Source organism: Ochotona curzoniae, unplaced genomic scaffold (genome assembly GCF_017591425.1).
Source record: "Ochotona curzoniae isolate NIBS_2020 unplaced genomic scaffold, NIBS_Ocur_1.0 scaffold_1037, whole genome shotgun sequence".
NCBI lineage: Eukaryota > Metazoa > Chordata > Mammalia > Lagomorpha > Ochotonidae > Ochotona > Ochotona curzoniae.
In genome coordinates, this window is record NW_024467083.1 from 24246629 (window position 1) to 24267538 (window position 20910).

At 49.1% G+C, this 20910-nt stretch overlaps 1 protein-coding gene and 1 non-coding gene across 2 annotated transcripts in view; one reads left to right on the forward strand and one right to left on the reverse strand.

Annotated features, from left to right (window-relative positions):
• Positions 1 to 11466, reverse strand: part of IGSF3 (immunoglobulin superfamily member 3) — an 83787-nt gene extending 72321 nt beyond the window's left edge. Inside the window, exon 1 of the mRNA XM_040998937.1 lies at positions 10768 to 11466. Within this exon, the coding sequence (XP_040854871.1) occupies positions 10768 to 10810 (43 nt within the window). The 5' untranslated portion in view covers positions 10811 to 11466. The remainder of the gene's footprint in view (positions 1 to 10767) is intronic.
• Positions 517 to 625, forward strand: LOC121168890. The gene has a single exon (XR_005885762.1). It is a non-coding gene; the product is annotated as a U6 spliceosomal RNA (small nuclear RNA).
• Positions 11467 to 20910: the final 9444 nt, after the last annotated feature.

Genomic DNA, 20910 nt, shown 5'->3' on the forward strand with positions numbered 1-20910 from the left:
GGTGTCATTCATGCCAGAAGAGAGAAGCACAGCTGACTGCCTTATGGGTAAACCCTAAGTCTAGAAGAGCCTACCCCTCAGTTGCTGGAAAACAGGCCCAACATGGAAGAGCAGGGGCCACGTGCCCCCAGCCTCCATCGCATGCTCCAGGATAGGAGTCACACTGCAAGGAGACAGGGAGGCCCAGGAGAGGTGGGGACCTCAGGACAAAGCCCGTTGATCTGCTCAGAAGCCAGGCTTCTCTAGCTCTCTTTTGTTCTGACTTCCTAGAAAGTCAGAGGTAAACATGAAATCCCCAATTCCCACAGACAGACGACAAACTCAGCATTCCACAACCTAGGGCTTGAAATCCTTACCACCGATTGTCAGGAAGAACTAAAAAAAAAAAAGCCCTCTCTCTTCTCATGGCCTTCCCATGTGTTACTCCTAAAAAGCTCCCGTCCCAGGATTGCCAGGGCATTGGTCTGGCTGCTGAGGACAAAACAGAAAAAAGGGTATTAAATAATAGTGAGAGGGGTGCTCGCTTCGGCAGCACATACACTAAAATTGGAACAATACAGAGAAGATTGGCGTGGCCCCTGCGCAAGGATGACATATAAATAATAGTAAGAGGGGAAAGGGACTCACCTTAGGGATCAAGGAGTTCCCTAATATCAGGGTTTTTAATTAACCATTGTATTTATTAAAGATTCCAAATACATATCAGGTGACTACTTTAGAATGTGTGATTTCAGCTTTTAATTCTGTGGCATTTGAGATAACAGAACAATGAGTGCTTGTAGCAAGCACTCAAATATTTGTTGAAGGAACAGAGGAAAAGCCTTGTTTTTGGAAAGTACTGAAAGTGGAGTCTAAGAGACCTGGGGCTCAGGCAGGGGAACTGCAGGGCAGACCAGCAGTTGCACAACACAGACGATGAGAAAAGCAAGCAGCCATCATGCCAAAGGGGCAGCTATTTTAAAAAACAGGTCTTTGGGCCCTGTGTGGTAGCCTAGTAGCTAAAGTTTCTCGCTTTGCATGCACCAGGATCCCACATGGGCGCCAGTTTGTGTCCCAGTGGCTCCTCTTTCCACCCAGTTCCCTGCTTGTGGCCTGGGAAAGCAGTCAAGGACAGCCCAAAGCCTTGGGGCCAGCATGGGAGACTCAGAAGAGGCTCCTGGCTTCGAATCAGCACAGCTCTAGTCATTGGCGGCCATTTGTGGAATGAATCATCAGACGGAAGATCTTCCTCTCTGTTTCTCTTCCTCTCTGTATATCTGACTTTGCAATAAAAAAATAAATAAATCTTAAAAAAAAAAAAAGAAAGCATAGGAAAGCACCTACTTTTGCTCTCAGCTGTAACCAAACAAGAACACTGGCATGAATCAGACATGACTCCCTTCCCCTAGTAATTAAGGTTATCTTCATTCAACATAATTTCAAAATTATAAGCTATCAATAAAATGTGACTGTGCTTAATGTGGACAATGGATGTGCTTTTAAAAGAAAATATTCACAGTAAGTAGTAGGTTATCTCATTAAATACAGTAAAACGTGAGTGGTGCTTTTGTTACAACCCCTGCTCTCCTGACACTGCAGAACAAAAGTATTCTGTTATGGAATGAGGCTCCCTTCGCCCCATGACTACAGCTTCGACTAGCTAGAAAATAACCAAATCAGTGCTGATAGGGCCATAAAATTAAGGATGAAGAAACAATGAAGTAAATCACTCCTTTAAAATCACGTTGTTGAATAACATCGTTCTATCTGATTCCATTTGCATCAAAGGAAAGAAATCTGTATTTGGGTGAAGATATGCATAGAAAAGAGTGTGAAGGAATGTAACTCAAACTGTGAAAGGTTGCCAAATTCCATTCTCTGGAAATCTTTAAAACACACATCCACGCACGCGTGCGCGCACACGCAGTAATACCTGACCAGGAAACGGCAGGTGTGGTTGGAGCTGGAGCAAAAAAGTTGTTGCACAACTCCGGGCGTTCTCCTCTCACTAGTCCACGAACTTTCAAGCAAAGCCAATCAAGGTCACCAATGGAACTATTACCAGGCAAACACTGTGTGGGTTACCCAAGGTCCTGAAGGCCTGGACTGGGAACTTGGCCATCTGAGATTCTTCAGAAACACCTAGCAGTGACACCACTTGCCCTGAACTGCAGGCGCAGGGCAGAGTGCCTACAGGCAAACATAGGCTTTAGTCATCAGCTACTCCCAGTGCCAGACTTCTGCTTTACAGCTGGACTACATCAAGTGTGAGCAAGCACACTGGCTATCACCTAGGGAAAGCAGATTAATTACTCCTTAATAAATGCTGTCTATCAGGGAAACAGATTTCAAAATAGGAGGCTCCTGGGGGACAGGGAGTTAATAAAGTGGGTCCTTGAAACATGTAAGGTGGAAAACTGCCTCAAGCCACAGGACAGCTTCCAGGGTGCCACAGGTGCCTAGTGCCCTGCTCAGAGCAGACACGATCTGTGGGATCACCAGGAAAATGCAGGCAGTGAACTGCACTTTGGAATAGGGGACACTGGCCACTACGAGCAAAGACAGAACACCCAAAAAGAACACTGATTCATAGCAAGCCTCAGCCAACTCCACTACATCAAAGAACCATCCCTGGAAAGAACACACAAGTAATAGCATCCGATTTCCTTTTTTGTTTTTGTTTTAGTAAAAGGCTTATCATTTTTCTTTAAGATTTATCTATTTAGGGCCCGGCGCAATGGCACAGTGGTTAAGGTCCTCACCTTGAACGCCCGGGATCCCATATGGGCGCCGGATCTAATCCCGGCAGCCTCTCTTCCCATCCAGCTCCCTGCCTGTGGCCTGGGAAAGCAGTCGAGGACGGCTCAAAGCTTTGGGACCCTGCACCCACGTGGGAGACCAGGAAGAGGCTCCTGGCTTCAGATCAGCATAGCATTGGCTGTTGCACTCACTTGGGGAGTGAATCATCGGACAGAAGATCTTCCTCTCTGTCTCTCCTCTCTGTATATCCGCCTTTCCAATAAAAATAAAAATAAAATCTTAAAAAAAAAAAAGATTTATCTATTTAAAACACAAAGCGACATTAGTTATTCAGTAGCATGTTGTTTCACTTTAACTCCATGGTGCTGTAAATTTTTTGTTTTAACTTCATTCCTATTGTTGACTTTGTTTCATGGCTTCTCATTTAGGGGAATGTATAGTGACGGCAAAACAGACTATCATATACAGATGTGAAGACACAATGCAGTAGGCATCTCTACTTCTAAATCAAAGATGGAGTCCCAATGAAACTGTTGGATATATCTTGGCAATAGGTTGCTGAACTGTTTGGCATTGTCTGTACCAGCAATCTCTGGGCACACTTAAATAACAGACTCATAGACTTATGACTGCTTAAGAAGGGCTATCTTATTGTTACAATACGGGGAAAATCAGTCGGGAAGGTGGGAATTTGGGGAGGGGGTAGGGAAATCCCAGGCCCTATGAAATTGTACCATAAAATTCAAAAAAATATTTTAAATGCTCTTAAGTATATATATAAAAAGAAAAAAGGCAGAGTGACAGGCAGACAGGGAGCAATAATATCCAAGCAAGATCTTCCATGTACTGGTTCCCCCACAAATGGCTGCAATGGGCAGGACTAGTCCAGCCTAGGCTAGGAGCCAGGAACCCCAACTGGAACTCCAAAGGGGATAGCAGTGGCCCAAGCACATGGGTCATTTTCTGCTACCTTCCCAAGTGTATTAACAGGGAGCTGGGTGGGCAGCAAAGCAGCCAGGACTGCACCAGCCCTCCTATATGACAGAATGGCAGCTGGGAGCTTGACTTACTGCACCACAATATGGGCCTTTATTGCTGGGATTCTTTGATTTGCTTTTGTAAAGATTTACTGGAAAAGCAGATTTAAAGAGAAGGAAAGATCTTCCAACCACTGGTTCACTCCCCTAAATGGCTGCAAAGGCCAAAGCTAAACTAATCCAGCTCTTCCTGGTTTCCCAATGTGTGCAGGGACCCAAGGCATTGGGCCACCCTCCACTGCTTTCCCAGGTCACGGCAGGGAGCTGGATGGGAAGTGGAATATCCAGCATTAGAACCTACACCCATAGGGGATGCTGGTGTTTGCAGGCAGAGGATACCATCTCCCCACCCTATTAAGGAGAAACCTGGGGGCCTGAAAGTTAATGGGATGATGTCCCTAGGTGAAGAGGCTTGTTTCCTTGAGGTCACAGTATGGTGAGAATGCCTTCAGCTGCCACAGTGCAGTGCATCATCTGACTGCCCCAAGCTCTTCCCCAACTCTGCCTTGGTAGCCCCACCTCCAGTAACCCTCAGGCCAATTCCAGAACTTCTCCCACAACCCTGGTGGATACCCTACAGCTCCCAGTCCCTTCCACCTGCCCCTCCCTGCCACTAGCCAACCAAAGGCTCCCTTTCCTACCCACCCCCACCTAGAGCACTCCTGACCCATGGGGCTGCATTCTGTGATGTCCTCTACACCTGTACTGACCACCACCCCCAGAGTTCCAGCTGACCATCACTCTGTTCCTACTTAAAAGGCTAACATCCCAACTCTCCCAGGAAGCCTTTCCAGATGAACTGCTTACCAGCTCTCCCAACCTCACGGAAAAATCCCCTCCCCCAGCTTGTGAAGCTTAAAGAATCTGTCTGGCTCCCACGCCCCACCAGACAGACATCCTCAGAGAACACATTATGTCAGTGTCTCCCTGTCCGTTGCAAATTGATTTGCCATTTGTTTCAGTGCTGGCCTGGAGGGTGGACATACAACAGGGCTTCATGCAAAGCCCCAGTCACCTGGGTGATGAGGCACAAGGTATCCCCATGAATGTAATTAACGGGTTAACAGAAGGTTAGGTTGCAACTTTGCTTCAACTCTGGTTATCATAAAGCCTATTAGAAAGCTTTTTAAAATACATCTGACCACTTTCCAGCCTGGGCAGAGTTCACATAATTTAATCTTTGATTTAGGATTGTGCAGTGCCCCAGGCTCATCATTCTCTTCTGTTACTATAATTATAGATGCAGGGAAGACATGGAGGCTAGCCTGGTGACTGCCTAAACGCCAATTTCTAGAACAAATCTCTGCAACTGTATCTTACAATGCTTGCCCTTCCGAGGGTGGCATTCCAAAATAACACCAAAACCCTGCTTCGGTGAGGATTCCAGTGAAGGGAGGCTCTCTGCCACTGGGGTCCACAAATGAGTCACATAATAAAGGGTTTTCAGAAGAGGGAATTCGTCAACATGTGATCTTCCACAAATACAAGCTTGATTTTAATGTAACCATTCATTTCTTTGAAAATCAGGGGGGCATTCACACACAGGTGTCTTACATTTCTCTTAACTTCAAAATCAACCCTTTCAAGGAATAACTGCGCTCACTTTGAAGTGGCATGGAAACAGGTGTCCATTGCTCATGGTAATGAGGAATTCCCAAAACGTTAACCAAGCAGTCATCATCCATGACATACCAGGCACTCAAGCGCAAGATCCTAAGAGGCCAGGCGCTGGAGCCACTTTCTGTGTGCTTCAAATCCCAAACCCATTACAATGGAAGCTAGTTCTCCATGACCCATGTCATCGGGCCTGAATTGGCCCTTGAAATCACTGCAGTCTAAACTCAGCCCTTCTCTGCCAGCCCTATCCAAATCCTGCCCATTTCTGAAAGCTGAGCCCAAGTCTTCTCCTGGTGTCTCTTCCAACAAGCACCACCTGCATAGAACAGTACTTTGAACTCTGCAGGAGTCCCCAGCACTCAGGAGCATGTGAATTTGAATGGAGTAAAAAATTACATCTTTATTTTCGCTGGCCTCTAAGTGAACCATAACTACTCCTTTGATTATCAGTGTAGGCGACCACACAGTAACTCTCTAGTACCTGCGATCTGTCACGACGGACAGCTGATGATGCAGAGACCTCAAAATACCATTTACACTCATCACGACACCAAAATTATGATAATTGCTAGGCCTGCTGTTAGATCTTGTTATTGAATTCAACATGTTATTAAAGAGGCAAATTGCTTGATCACAAATCTCTGTGTTAATATTTTGATGATGGCTATCTTTCCAAAGAATTGATTTTGTTAGTCTATGTATTTTTGCCTGTGCATGTTGACACTGTTCATACACTTCACCAGACTGCAAAAGGAGCATGCGTATGCATGTGCACACACACGCACATGTAAAGGCTAAGCAGCCCTGTCTGGTAAAATTGAGACACCAGCTTCCTAATCCCACAAGCTCTAGACTCGAATTCAGGCTCTACCAACTTCCAGCTCTTTCCCTTGAGCAACATGACTCCACCTCCCAGAGCCTTGGATTTCCCCATGCTGATCAAGGGAGTCAGGACACAGCAATTCCTATTTGGGAAACCACTCACTCATCCAGAAGTTAACTTAACAGCCAATGGCTTTGTGCCTGGTCCAAGGCTGAGTTCTGGGGCTACAGCATAGAAGGTGACACAGATGTCCTTCAGCACTTTATAAAAAAGGTTGTGCAATGGAAAGTGGTTTAGAAGAGTGACAGGCTCATGAGTACTCTATAAACATTATAGTACTCACTGTGAAAGCCATGCCACGAAGAGTGGAATGATTGGCTGACCTACACTGCTTCCTAGGTTGGTTCAGGCAGCCCAGCCTGCCCAGCAAGACTTCTCAGAGGCCAGGGCCCGGGCCTCGCCTCACCACGTGGACAGCCTTTTAGATGAAAGAACATAGGATTTGGAACCAAGTGGCTCTGGCTTTGAAGCCCTGCTCTACCACATACTAGCCCTGTGACCACGACAGACCATCAGCTGCAATCCCTCCCACCCCCACCTCCCCAATCTGCTCTGTTCTATCCTCACAATAACAGAAGCCTAAGTTCGCAGCAAGACACATAGGCACTCAGAATCAGAACACTATTTCCCAGCCTCCCTGACAGCTACATGGGGTCACAGAACCAAGTCCTAGCCAATGGAGTTGTAAGTACAAGTCTCAGTGTCTCTTGCAGGCCTGCCCTTCACAGATTTTCCTCCTTCAGGTGGCTGGGACGACAGCAGCTATCTCGGACAATGAGATGATCTCAGGAATGGAGTCCCAGACCCAGGTCCTAGACCCTATAGAGCACACCAACCTAGTCAGTAATTCACCATAGGCAACTTGCTGGACCTCTACATTGCCATCCCTAAAAAGGTGGTAATATGTGATGTCACTTTTACAGGGCTGCTGGGAGGACTGGATGAATTGGGGCTTGGTTAGGTTTAAAGAAGGCTGGAGCCAAGAGAGCTGGTAATCCAACTATTGAGTGGCATAGCAAGAGACTTGCTGTAGTGAAAAAATAGAAGCACTCGGCGTGCCCTCAGGTAGTGAGCCTGGTATTCACTGGTAGCCTAGCCAGCCTAGTCCTTCCCCCAGAACACTACTCCAACAGTCACCAGTGAAGGACAGGGTGCTTGCACCTCTGGCACAAGCATCAGGACAGTGGTGTTAACTCATCCTTAAACCACCCTCCTCATACCTTCTCTTCCAAACCCTCACCCTGCCTGCACACACCACACTCTCCTCTCCTCTACCTCCTCCTGTTCTGCTGCCTTTGATCACCCCAGTCCTGCCTCTGAGCTCCTGCCCATCACTACATCAAAGTTTCTGTCAATCTCTTTCAAAAGCACCCTCTGGCCTCTCCCTTAAGAAGCTAACTAAGTGGGAAGTAAGCGATCCCTTTCTCAGCCCATCTTATTCAAACAAGGGCCTTCCCCAAAAAACTCCACAAGCGAACTCGAAGGAGAGAGTGACCACAGACCAGCTACAGACTCTGCAGGGTTGAGCCAGATGTCCCAATCCCCTGCATGTTTCACTGCTGAACACTTTCAAAAGCCAGTCCATCTCGTTTGTGACGTCAGCACCTGTCTCGGAGGCAATAACTCACTGTGGCCATACAAAATCGAAATGTGCCTTATGTGTCTAACTTACCTTCACCTTTCACGATCATTCCCTTCCTGTTCTTGCAGACACTAATCCCATTCTCTCTCCCACGCGAGCTCTTTCCGTGTCACTGTCACTCACCCAGGCTGCACCTAGTCACAGACAGGCACAGCCCATTCCCAGCCCATTCCCCCTGCTGCACACCCATGCACATTCACATCAGTCCCTACTGTCTCTCCCATCTTCTGCCCCTCTGGCTCCATCCACTCTCAGTAATGCAAAGATCATCATTCTCACAGCTCGAACAGAACCAAGGTGAATCTGGCTTTGGCACTGGAACAGGCTGTGTGGCAGCTGATGACTCCTGAGCGGGTGGGGCACCCAGGGTTACAATTGAAGGAAGTAAGACAGTGGTCAAGAGGACAAGCACACAGCCTCCCTCGCAGCTCCAGCTGGGCCAAGAGGGGAGAACCAGCATCCCAACAGCCAAGGAGCATGGCACCTACCCCACATCCTGAACATTAGCAAAGGAAGAAAAACACCTCTGATAACATCAAGGAATTCTCAAGTATCCCAGAACTTCACCTCACCGTACCCCTTCACATCCAGTCACAGGATTTCCCAACTCAAATCGCCATTTCCAGAGGCTGGTACCGGTATCAGACTCACTGTGTAGAGCACTTAGTCCATGCCAAGTTTTTATAATTTCTCCCCCCCCAGGTGTGTAACTGAGCAGGAGTGGGGAGAGGGGTGGGACTTTAAAGCTTGGGATTCTTTTGTGCAACACATGAATTCACGACCCCAGAGGAGTGCTGATGCATGATTCAAATCATGCCAGGCTGCAAGCAAGAAATAAGACCCCAGCACGGGGGGTTGTTCCTTCCCTGAACACCTTGTGCTTCTCAGGGGTGAAGGAGGCAACAGTAAAGCCCCTTTTCCTGTTCTGCTGAGAACCACCACGTGGTCCCCACCAGAGGGCTGCAAAGCAGGCAGGGGCTGGCATGCACAGCCAGTTTGCAACCTTCCCCACACCCCCAATGCCTGCCCTTTTACCTCTGCTCCCCCATAAGACCAGCTGGATGCTCATTTTCCTCATGTGTCTGTTCACATGTCAAGGAAAGGCAGCATGGGGGTGGGGGTTAGGGGGAGAAAGACTGCAGGTCCATTTCTGGCACTGAGCAAACATCAGGGGCACTAGCAAGCAGGCAGCCTCACATTGCTAGAACAGCCACAGCAAACAAAGGGCACCCATGCCACACTGCCCTGCTTTCCCACTGGTGCTCAGGGCCCCACCCTTGCACTCAGCCTCTTCCCATTCTTTGCCACACAACCCACTCCACACCCAAACCTCCTAGAGGGCTTTGATTGTTTGTGTCCCATTCAATCCACATGAATCACTGATTGCTGATTTAAATCCAGAAACCCAGCGAATGCCAAACATCGTCCCCCCGCCCACACACACACACACACACACACAGATACAGTGTTAGAAGACTTGCAGACACCCCCTGTGCCCTACCCACAGAGCTGGGCAGAAGGAACACTAACTCCACTAAACGTCAGACTGGGGGAGAGAGCTCTGTGTATGCTGGTGTGGACAGGTTCTCAAGGCCCCACACACAGGTTCTCTGACTCAGCTGCACATGGAATTACCTCAGAGGGCTACGACTGCTGCCCACAGCCCTCCCCAGAAAGCCTGGTGTGACGGGGCTGTTGCCCAAACATCAGAATTTCTGCAAGCCCCTAGTGATACCCAGAGACACTCAAGTTTGAGAACCGGTGAATGAACACATGTGAGTTTCAGACACTAGTCAAGACAGTCGAGGTGTGTAGGACCCCCTTACACCCTTGTAATGATACAACAGCCCTTTGGTGTTCTCCTGAGATGTGGGAGGTCAATCGTTTTGAGGCTAAGATCGGAATCCGGGTCCACTAATTCCAAAGTCCATTATTCTCTTTGTACACACCTGTTCAACTCTTACAGGGTGTGGACCAACACACTCTCCACTGCCAACAGAACACAGATAAGCTCCCTAAAGTGCACGGGACTCCTCCACTTGGAAATGCAAAGACCAGAGGCAGTACTAAAACCCTTCTGACCTGGAGGGCGGAGTCATACAGAGAGCAGGGTGTGTACTGCTGTGTGAGGGCCCAGAGAACCACACCTAAGGCTACCCCGCATGAGACCAAGGGACGGCCTTGGAAAGTGGAGTAGACTCCCAGGACAAGTGCCAAAGGTTCACTTTAAGCGGCAACAGCTACTTTCTTCCACTGTAAACATTTGGAGCTTCACCAAAGCCACTCCTAACACATCCCCAGCCTAAGTCCTCCAGGGTGTCTTCCTTACAATACTATGAGCTGTACTTCCTTGGTGAGGAGACCTCAAACTAGCTGGCATCCTCGCTTTTACAAGCCAGGAGACCACAGAGGTCAGGGAAAGCATCCCTCCAACCACACCACTCCCATTCCCTCTTCCCCTCCAAATAAAAGCGCCATGAGCATCACAGACCAATACTGGGCAGAGTTGAGAACAAGCATACCACTTCCAAACGTTAATCAACACAGGCCAGTGTACAAGTGGAAACACGGGAGGGTCCTATCTCTCAAAGGCAAGAAGCTGCCCACAAGCCACATGAAACCCCTAAACACTTGCTAAGGATGGCCAACAACCCCAACAGTGTGGCCCACTTCATCCTGGGTCAGCAATGGGCCTCTCCGCAGTGTCTTACAATCTGTTACAAGCACAGGCTGCCTCCTGGCGTCCCCCAGGCCCCGTGTTGATGGGAAAGAACCACAAGGAATTACAGGAACCAAGGTTTACAGGTTAAACTTTCACATCGATTGCACTGATAAGCAGAGCCACTTACCCAGCACGGCCAGACAGCTCAGCACTGGGAAGAAGCACTTCATGTCGGCAGCCGCCAGGAGACCCGGCACCAGGAGCTTCTGCTTCCCCCAGCTCCTAATCGCTCATCTCTGGCAATCCATTCACAGCTCCCCGAGGGCGGTTTTGGAAACAGAACTTAATTCGAAATGCAAGAGAGAACGGATTATAGGAAAGAGATCGGAAGGAGGGTAGGGGACTGGGGAGGGGGGAGTAGCGGGTGGGTGAAAACTCCCCTATGCCAAGGGAAGGGTCCAGAATTCGGAAGGTGCTCCAGGCTCTTGCCACATCGTGCGCCTTGCGGTTCTTAGTGGAATTGTAGATTGCGGTGGATTAATCCTCAAGGAAAGGGGGCCATAAAAGAGTCAAAGAAAAATCCTTTCATCCACTGATTATACAGAAATGTCCTTGGCTTGCCGGCGACCGCTGAGATCTTCCTCATTCGGATTCCCCAAAAGGAGCACGGAAGGCTTCATCAAAACCACTGACAGTCAATTCACCCAGACTGGCCAGAATTTCTTCATCAAACAGTCCGTCTCCATCCATGGCGGTAGGTCACAGAGCTGACACTTGCCCCAGTCCTACCTGCCCGGTAGAGGTGGGGATGGGGGGGGAGGGACACACACACGAGGCCGACTGGTGCTGGGCAATCTGAAATAGTCCCACAATGCCTGCAGATTCCTGGAAACAAACACAAGATTTGTCAAAGGCAAACACCACGAGGCTGTTCGGCACGCCTGGGTGCTGTCCCCAGACCTCCGCCTGGACAGGGTAGCTCTCCGCGTTCTGACCTTGGGCAAATCGCTCCCTCTTCTGTCCTTTCGACTCAGTTTCCCTTCCCGGGACAGAGCAATGGTGGAGAGGATCCCGTTCCTGAAATACTTTGACCAAACGCTTCACTCCTGGGATTACCCGCCACCTCCTACAGCGCCCGGGCGCCGGGAACAGCCCCACCCTCGGCCGGGGCAGAGCCGGGTTGGAGCTCCGAGGAGCGGCCGGGTCCCCAGGCCCATCCCCGGTCCCCGCCCCGAGCGTGGGAGCTCAGAGCGCGCGGCGTCCCAGGTGGCCCGCTATTGTTTTACCTTCCCGAGTGTTTATTTTACGTTGTTGGGAAGCAAAGGAAGCAGTGAAGGGAGACAAGGGCTCCGCTTTCTGAAGCCGGGGCGCAGCCCCACCAGTCGCGGGGGAAGGGTCTACAGCCTGACCCGGAGTAGGGAGGGCCGGCTCAGTCTGGCCGCAACCCGCCCTTCTTACCTCCATCCCGGGACCCCAGGCCCCTGCCGGCAGCCGTCCCCTCCCCAGCGCCGCCCGCGCCCCCTCACCGCAGCCTGACCTCGCCCCCCCAGGCCGGCTCAGTCCACGCACCCGTCCGTCCTCCGGCGCGCGCCGCACGCCTCGGGAGACGCGCCGCTTCCTCCTCTCCGCCCGCAGCGGCACCAGCAGCGGCGCTCCGGCCCCTCCCGAGTCCCCGCCCCTCTGGCTCCAGGCCGGCCCGCTGCACCGGGGAGACCGGGAGACGGAGCGCGGGCCGAGGGCGGCGGCCAAGGCGAGCAGTCCCGCCCCCGGCGCCGCCCCTCGGGCCCCCCACCCACCGCCCGGGCGGCCCGGCTCCCGGGGCAGAGTGGGGGTCTGGGGGCGCCGGGGACCTGACGAGGGGCCCGGCCGAGTGCAAAGTTAATCAGGGCTTCGCACGCAGCCTCCTGACTGCCGGCACGGTGCGCAGGCCCTGCCCATAGCCCGGCACCGGAGCCTTGGAGAGGGCGGGCGGCTGGAGAGCGCGTACCCTCTCCTGGAAGCAAAAACAAAGCCGTCTGCTGGAGACTTGTGTCTGCTCGAGGAGTGTAGCCCCAGCCTGTGTGTCGCTCTAGAATAGAGTCTGGGCTCCAGAAACCGCCTGGGTGCTCAGCCCGGGTACTCCGTATTCTGGCCATGGACCCTGAGCAAAGCGCATTAAACCCCTCGTGCCTCGGTTTCCCCTTTTACTACATGAAGAAGTCATCGTCCCTTGATAGGGTTGTACAAGACGGTTGATGCCATTCTGAGAAAGCACTCCGGTACATAGAAGCTGAGGTTATTTTATAACTAGCAATCCTGTGTGAGCAAGTGTTTTCTTAATCATTCACTACTAACGCACACAGAAAAGTCTGAGCCACCAGCTGACCGGCGCAGGATGGGACAGGCCTGTCCCCCCACCCAAGGAGCTCACCATCTGATGGGGAAGGGACGAGGGGAGACACCTTGCAGAGTGCAGAGCTTCCCCCCCCCCCCCGCCCCGTGTTGTGGGGGAGGGTTGCACATGTTCAGGTCAGGTTCTGCTGAGGTGGCTTCAAGGCAGACCAAGGGAGGGACCGGAAAAAGAGGAGAAAGGAAGTAGAGGCTGCAAGCCCTGGAAACACCTTTGCAAGCTCACAGAGTGAGGTGAGGGTGGCCAATCAGAAGTCTTTGTGCGACCCAAACTGTAAGAAAGAAGTGATAAGAAATGAACTGTAAGATATGGACTCCCAGGACCTGGAGGGGTCTGTCTGGCCAGTGAGAGGAGTACAGGTTGTTAGCGCCTGCTGGTAGAAAGCCCACTGTGACCTCAGGGTGAAGTCTGGGTGCAAAGGAAGTTCTCCTGTAGGCTGGGGGTAGGGGAGGGATAAGGGCAGGGATTGCTGAACATCCTGACAAGCTGTGATGTGGTGTGGTGGTGGCCAGGACCTCAGGAAGAGAGGAATAAGTGCCTCCTCTCCGTGTCAAGACATCAGCTGGCAGAACGTCCCAGCCTCAACAACTGCTAACAGGATACCGAATGCACAAGGGGTATCCACATCCGTGTCAGCACCAGTTCTAGCACCTGCTGCTCCACTTCCCATCCAGCTCCCTGCTAATGCACCTGGGAAGGCAGTGGAAAATGGCCCAAGTGCTAGGGCCCTGTCCCCCACCTGGGAGAGCCAGAAGAAGCTCCTGACTCCCAGCTCCGCTCCACCTTGCTCCAGCTCTGGCCATTGCAGCCATTTGGGGAGTGAATCAGAAGATGGAAGATCTCTCTGTCTCTCCTCACTCTCTCTATAACTCTGCCTTTCAAATAAATAAATAAATCTGAAAAAGAAGTAGCAGCAATCACAAGTGACAAAGCTCAAAACAATAGTGCGCAGAGAGCTCAGGGAGCTCAGAATTCCTCTAGGGCTGCATGGTTATCCAGTAGCTTTAGTGAAAGAATGTGCTTGTAAGTTACTTATTTCATATATACATATGATGAATATATATGATGTATTTAGCAGTCCCCATGTGCAGAGCTATGAAGATCATGCTACAAAGGCTACAAAGATAACTGGAGGGGCTTATTTGCCTGTTCCCCTGGGCTGTAAATTTCTCAGGCAGGGTCTGCCCTTTAATTATCATTTATCTCAACCTATTCTTGGCATTTGATCTGCATAGAGTAATTGTACTATAAATACTTCAATTGAATTGAGCGGAATATGTATCACAGGCTCAGCGTGTTGAAAATCTCTTGTGCACGTCCTGAACTCCCCCCTCTCTGCCCCAAGATAAATGTGACTCTGCAACCTCTCTGCTGGAGTCCTGTCAGACCCCTTCATTTTTAGGCTGAACACCTGTTGGATGTGTGTGGAGAAAAGTCACTGCTCTCACGAACTCCCATTCCCCTGGGAAGCACAGACGTGGCTGAGCTACAACAATGTGCCACGCGTTATGAAGAGAGGCATAGAGTGCCTGGGTGGGGCAGTGTGGGGGAGACTGTTCCACAAAGCGTGGCCCGGGCAGATTGCTCAGTGGGAGATGGGGGAGTGCCATCCCTGCAGAGACCCAGTCGGAGCGAGAGAGGGAGCCTCGGAGAGTTCTGGAGGAAGACATTCCACACTTCAAGCACAGCAGGTATAACGCTCCTTACCATGTTCACAAGATAAAAGCCAAGGTCGTGTGTCTCAAACCTTACAGAAGACAGAGGAGGAGGAATGCAGAAGGCTGGGGGCTGGCACTGTGGCTCACAGGCTAATTCTTTCATCTTCAAGTGCCAGTTAGTGTCCTGGCTGTTCTACTTCCCAGCCAGCTCCCTGCTTGTGGCCTAGGAAAGTAGTAGAGGATGGTCCAAACCCTTTGGACCCTGCACTTGCATGGGAGACCAGGTTCCTAGCTTCAAATCGGCTCAGCTCCAGCTGTTACAACCATTTAGGGAGTGAACCAGAGGATAGCAGATCTTTCCCTTTCAGTTTCTCTTTCTCTCTATAGATCTGCCTTTCCAATAAAAATAGATACTGAAAAAAAAAAAAAGAAAGAAAGAAAGAAAAGATCAGAGATCCTGCAAAGGTTGTCTCCTGCCCAGCTGGAGATCTGGATTTCCTGCATTTGGTCCTGGTCCAATCCTGAATGGCACAAGGATTTGAGGTGTGAACTGTTGGATTGGGGCTTGCTGGGTGTGTATGAATGTCTGCCTCTCAAATAAAGTAATTATAAACTATTTAGGGGCCAGAACAGTGGCATAGCAAGCCAATCTTCTACCTGCAGTGCCAGCATCCCATATGGGTACAGGTTTGCATCCCAGCTGCTCCACTTCCAGTCCAGTTCCGTGCTTGTAGCCTGGGAAAACGGCACATCCTTGGACCCCTGAAGCCACATGATAGACCCAGAAGAAGCTCCTGGCTCCTAGTTTTAGATGGACTCTGCTCTGGCCTTTGCAACGATTTGGGGAATGAGTCAGTGGACAGAAGACCTCTCTCTGTTTCTCTTTCTCTCTGTAAATCTGCCTTCCAAATAAAAATACATCTTAAAAATATATATATAAAGGAAATACTCAGTGAAACTCTCCAAACTGAATATGGAAGAGGTGACTTAAGGATTCTTCCAAAAGAATCCACCTTGGCCAGCATGGGGCTCTTTGACCCTGCCTCACTGCCCAACCTCCTCTCCAAGATCACAGGTTTCCTGTGTCCTCTGCCAGGGGCCTCTGAGCCTGAAGCCTGCTCTTAGCCTCCCCCTCCTCCTACAGCCAGAGCCTGTGCAGCCTCTAGAAGAGCTTCTCAACTCTGCCTTTCCATCCCCTCCTCCCCATATATGTTTCAGCAGGTTCCCAGTGCAATGTACTTTCTCATCTCTATGCATATAGAACATTTACGACAGCGAAGAACTGTGCCAAGTCTTGGATGGGGAGAGAAAATGGCAATTCTGGGAATACCTGTACCCTCCAGAGTAGACCAAACCACATGCAGTAGGTGTTGCACAGGGGCATGTCAGGGGCTCCTCTGGGAGAACATGGCAGGCAGAGAATTGAGCTGGAACGAGTCCTAGGGAGAGAGAGGCTCCATAGTAGAGGAGGGTACCCAGGTCCTCATCAGCATACAGCCTCCAGGGGGCCTCTGCAGAACCCTAGCGGCTGGCCCCACTACAGCGCACCTGCCCCCAGGTAGGCCTGGATTCAGGTACACACTCCGGATGATCTGAAACTCCTTTGTTTTCTCACCAGGGAGCTCATCTCCAAGCCTCCAGAGCAAGGCTGACATCCAGCCATGCCAAGCACCTGATGCCCTCAGGAAGGTGCTGCTACTGGCTGCCAAGGTCTGACTTTGTCCTGTCTCCCACTTTTCCAAGACAACTTTGTAATTCAGAATTTTCTTCAATTTCTTGTTTATTTCATTCATTGGGAGCTACTGTTTAAAACTAAATTAAGCTCTGTGGCAGGGCCAATACTCTGTTGGCTATAGTTGTAGTCAAAGGGTTAATATTAGAGTCACAACTAGCATAAAGTCACATTTTTAAGGAGGGAAAAAGAGGGTGTCAGGCAAATTCTTTGTCAGCTAGAAGGAAGTTGAGGGCAGGGGTTTTTTTTGTCTAAAGCTAAACTGACATTATATGCTCACAAGCAGCCAATGTTAATTGCTCTTAATGCACTTGCAAATGCCAAACGAAAAGAACAAGGCCTCCATGGCTCACATGACAGCCAAGGCAGAGCTAAAAGTGTGCCACTAACCGATTCTCCAGAGAGCTAGCTTTCTTCTTAGTGGCTACCCTCCTACACAGACAAGGATCCCCAGAACTGAAGAGCAGGAATAGCTTGCACAGGATACCATCTGTCTTTGAGAGGAAAACAAAAAAAGAGGTGACTATTATATCTTGGGATGGGCTGGCAAGTGGGTGGTCTCTCAAGTCATTACCCACGGGGTGAGGTGGAGGGGATGTTTTCTCAGAACATGTGATGCGCCACCTAGTGTTAGAGAAAATTCTGGATTTTCTCACCGACTAAGTTTAGTCTACTGGTTAATCCCAGATGAATAACCAGAGGGAGATTATACGAACTCTCATCTCGGCAGAAAATGATGATCTAGGGCTGTGTCCCAGTCCTGCACTCACTGACACCTGACTCTGGTCAAATCCCATTGGTCAACGGCGCTAACAGCAGTACCCATCCTCAAAAGGAGGTCCTAAGGATACAAGGAAGAATGTAGCAAAGCTTCCTCAGCTATTCTCTTCGCTAATTAAGTGCTTCTCATAGTGGATGAACAGGGGTACCAGGATCTGGCCGGGTTCTGCTGTTCAGGCTGTTTTGACCTCTGCACACCCAGTTTCTTCTGTAAAATGAGTAGAAAGTTCCATCCTGGCTGGGCATGAGCTGTCCCAGTGGCTTCGAGCAATGCAGGTTCTCAGACTCCATTCTGAATATTCTGTTTCTGATTATCTATGTGATATTTTAAAGGCTCTTTAGGTAAACTTTAATCATGGACTTGCTATGGTTTAGATATGGTTTGTCCCTCCCAAGTCTGTGTTGAAATTGGGTTGCTGTTGGTAATAGTTGGAAAGGTGATGGGGGCTTTAAGAAGTAATTCAATCATGCTGGCTCTAGCCTCATGTAAAAATTAATGTCACACCCAAGAGTGTGTTGTTATAAGGTGTTTCCCGGTCCCTTTTCCTGCTTTCTCCTTTGCACACAGACTCTCTCACATACCTCTTTCCTTCCCCTGTCTGCTGTGAGCTGACACTGCATAAGGCCCTTACCAGATGCTGGCACCCTGCTCCTACTCATCCAGAACTGTGAGCTAAAGGAACTTTGTATTTTCTGTGGTGGTATTAGAAAATAGACTAAGGATTAATTTTCCCATGACTACTGCCCAAGTCTCCTTTTGATGCTGAGAAGTCTAAGCAGGTGCTAGTTAGCACCTGCTTAGGTAACTGGTTACCTAGACAAAAAAAAAAAAAAAAAAGTATCAGAAGCGCTCATTCCAAACTTTGTTCTAAATTTGGTCCTCCCGGCACTGATCCTTGATTATTCCATGGCTCTTTAATCCCCTTTTCCAAAATGACAATAAATGTTGTTGTTGTTCTTTTTTTTCAAAAGCCAATAGGCCTAGATCTAATTCTTTTTATACTTGCTTTGGCTTATGGCCTCTGTCCTTCCCTCTATGGGTTCCTTCTGCTTGCTAAAGAATTGAAATAACTTAGAGTTTGTGGGTGGGCTCAATGCCAAATACATGTCCTCTTGGAGTGACTTCTCTGGGTTACATTGGCTGACCCTTGACATTTCTCTCTCACACTCTCTCAGGCCCACTGGGCTGTCTGCCCAGGCACACTGCCACTTTCAACTATGCTAGCATCCAAGTAGAAGACTCTTAAGAACTTGACTCAACCCCTCTGGTAAAAAAAAAAAAAAGTTTGGCCACAAAGTGACCGTCCTTGTATAAAGAAAAGGCATTACCACACACTTGCGATTCTGAGAACACAGACAACTGTGAGCTTATGGCAGAATGGATCCTTCTGGATAGGGTGCTCTCTTTGAGACATCTGTTACCCCACTGATGGCCAAGGCTGTCACACTGATCTGGTTGGCCTGCTGCCTCTCCCTTATAAAAGAGCTCAACAACATTGGCAAATCTCAGTTGAGTATATATGAGTCTGGCTGACAGTTTCTAAAAGTTCACTTGGAAGTTAATGATTTGGAACTCAGAACATATTTTCCCATAACTGTAATATAATAAATGGTGATTGTATTTCCAGGCTCGTGCAAGCATGTTTAACCCTTTATATACTTCAAATCCTACAGATTTCAGATATTAAAAGTAAGCAAATTGATCATATAGTTGAAAAACTAGCCATTCGGTAATAGGGAAAAATAACAGAAAAACAAGAATTTTCTCCTTTAAAAAAAAAAAGATGGAACCAGCATTGTGGCATAGAAGGTAAATCCATCAGCTGTGATGCCAGCATCTCCTATGGGTGATTGTTCATGTTCTGGCTGTTCCACTTCCGACCAAGCTCCCTGGTCATGTGCCTTGAAAAGCAGTAGAAGATGGCTCAAATGTCTGGGCACCTGTCATCCATGTGGGAGACCTGGATGGAGCTCCTGGATCCTGTCACTGGCCTGGTCCAATGCTGGCCACCATAGCCATCTGGGCAGTAAATCAGCCAAAGACCTCTGTATGTCTGTCTGTCTCTCTCCATTTTTCCCTTCCTCTCTCTTTGTAACTCTGATTTTCAAAATAAATAAGAAATAAAATGAACCAATATTCAGTAATGTAAAGCACTATTGTATGCTATGAGGTGGTAAAGAAAACAGGCAGGTTTCCTATCCTCCCGGGATTGCATTTTGCATTTCTCTGTTTGTTGTCTTCTTTCCCAGGAGTGTGTGAGCTCCCTGCAGACTGTGCCCTGGTCTGTTTGGTTCCCTAGAGGGTGCCCAATGTGTAGAATGATGCCTAACACAAAGAATGTGCTCAACAGATATCCGTGGAATGAATGAGTAAATAAGTTCTAGTTGGAAAAGAAAACAGACATGCAATAAAATGTTAGCTGGTGATAAAACTCTAAAGAAAAATAAAGCAGAGCATGCCTGGAAGGAGGTGGATATTTTTGGTGAAGTGTCCAGGAAAACCTTTCTCTGAAGGAAGGGTATTTATACAGAGATGTGAATGAAGAAAGATTGCTTTGGGAACTATCAGACCAGGAAATTTGGACCAATCTTCCCTATGGTGTCAACCAATATATACCTGGATAAAACCTAAATCATGTAAGGAATGGCTGTAAGAGAGGTGAGGGATAGAAGAGGAGGATCATCACTGACAGCTACCGTTGTGCTCCAGGTCATCTGTGGGGATGCAGCAGAAATCGCTACAAAACAGCTGAGCTTTTTGGCCTCATAAGGCAGTGAGACAAGCATCCAAGTCCCAGAAGCTTGGTGAGGTCTCTGAATTTGAAGCTGTGATGCCCAGAGTAAACGTGAGCCAGAAGTGAGCCAGCTGCTACTTAGGCCTGCAACCTGGCTTCAAGATATACGGACAGATAGCAAGGGAGATGTTGAGCCCAGAGCTTCTGTGCCCACGGTTCCAGCCTAGGAACAGCACCATGCACTTGGCAGAAGCCTGAGAGAGTCCTCTCATACTGAGCCTCAAGTGATTCTAAACTAAGATGTCCTGCACACAGATTTCACCAGGAAAATAGGACATTAGGAATGAGAGCCAACAGAAAAATAGCATCACCAAACATTTTTGTTTGATGATGTTTACATAGTTGATTAAGGTGGGAAAGTTGATTAGGGGAAAGTGGGTGAGACCATTGTTTATAAATTCTCTTTTTGTTCTTCCTGTACCTGGAGGAGGGGGGAAGAGGGAGATAAGGGGAGAAGCCGCACCCAGCCTCAGTGCCAGGAAAGGGGAACGTCCACCCAACGTCATCCCATCATCCCAGGGTCTCTTATATTCTAAGGGTTCTGCTCAAGTGGTTTCAGTAGTTCTGAAATGCTGTCTATCTTGCTGATCCAAGGATCAGCAAATCTTTCCAAAGTCCATTGGCTAACATAGTCAACCCTAGAATCTCCATTCAGCTAGATATTTGCTATCAATTAGTTCTGCTCTCCTTTCCCTGCTATGGTACCAGATGTCCTCTGCAAGCCCCAAGGGACTGCCACATCCTCCGTGCGCATCTGGGCATGCTGTCCACTGCTCTAAGCCACTGAAGAGACCCAGTTCTGACACATGCACTCCATGGTCAGACTACAGATACTGTGATTCTCACCATGGTTGGAGTTTTGAGTCCAGTGGTTCAGTTGAGGGGTTCCCAAAGAAACCTCATCCAAGGTGATCCCAGAACTGACTTTTGTATGTGCTTGCCAGTACGACTCAGTCCGTCATCCACATCAGCCTAT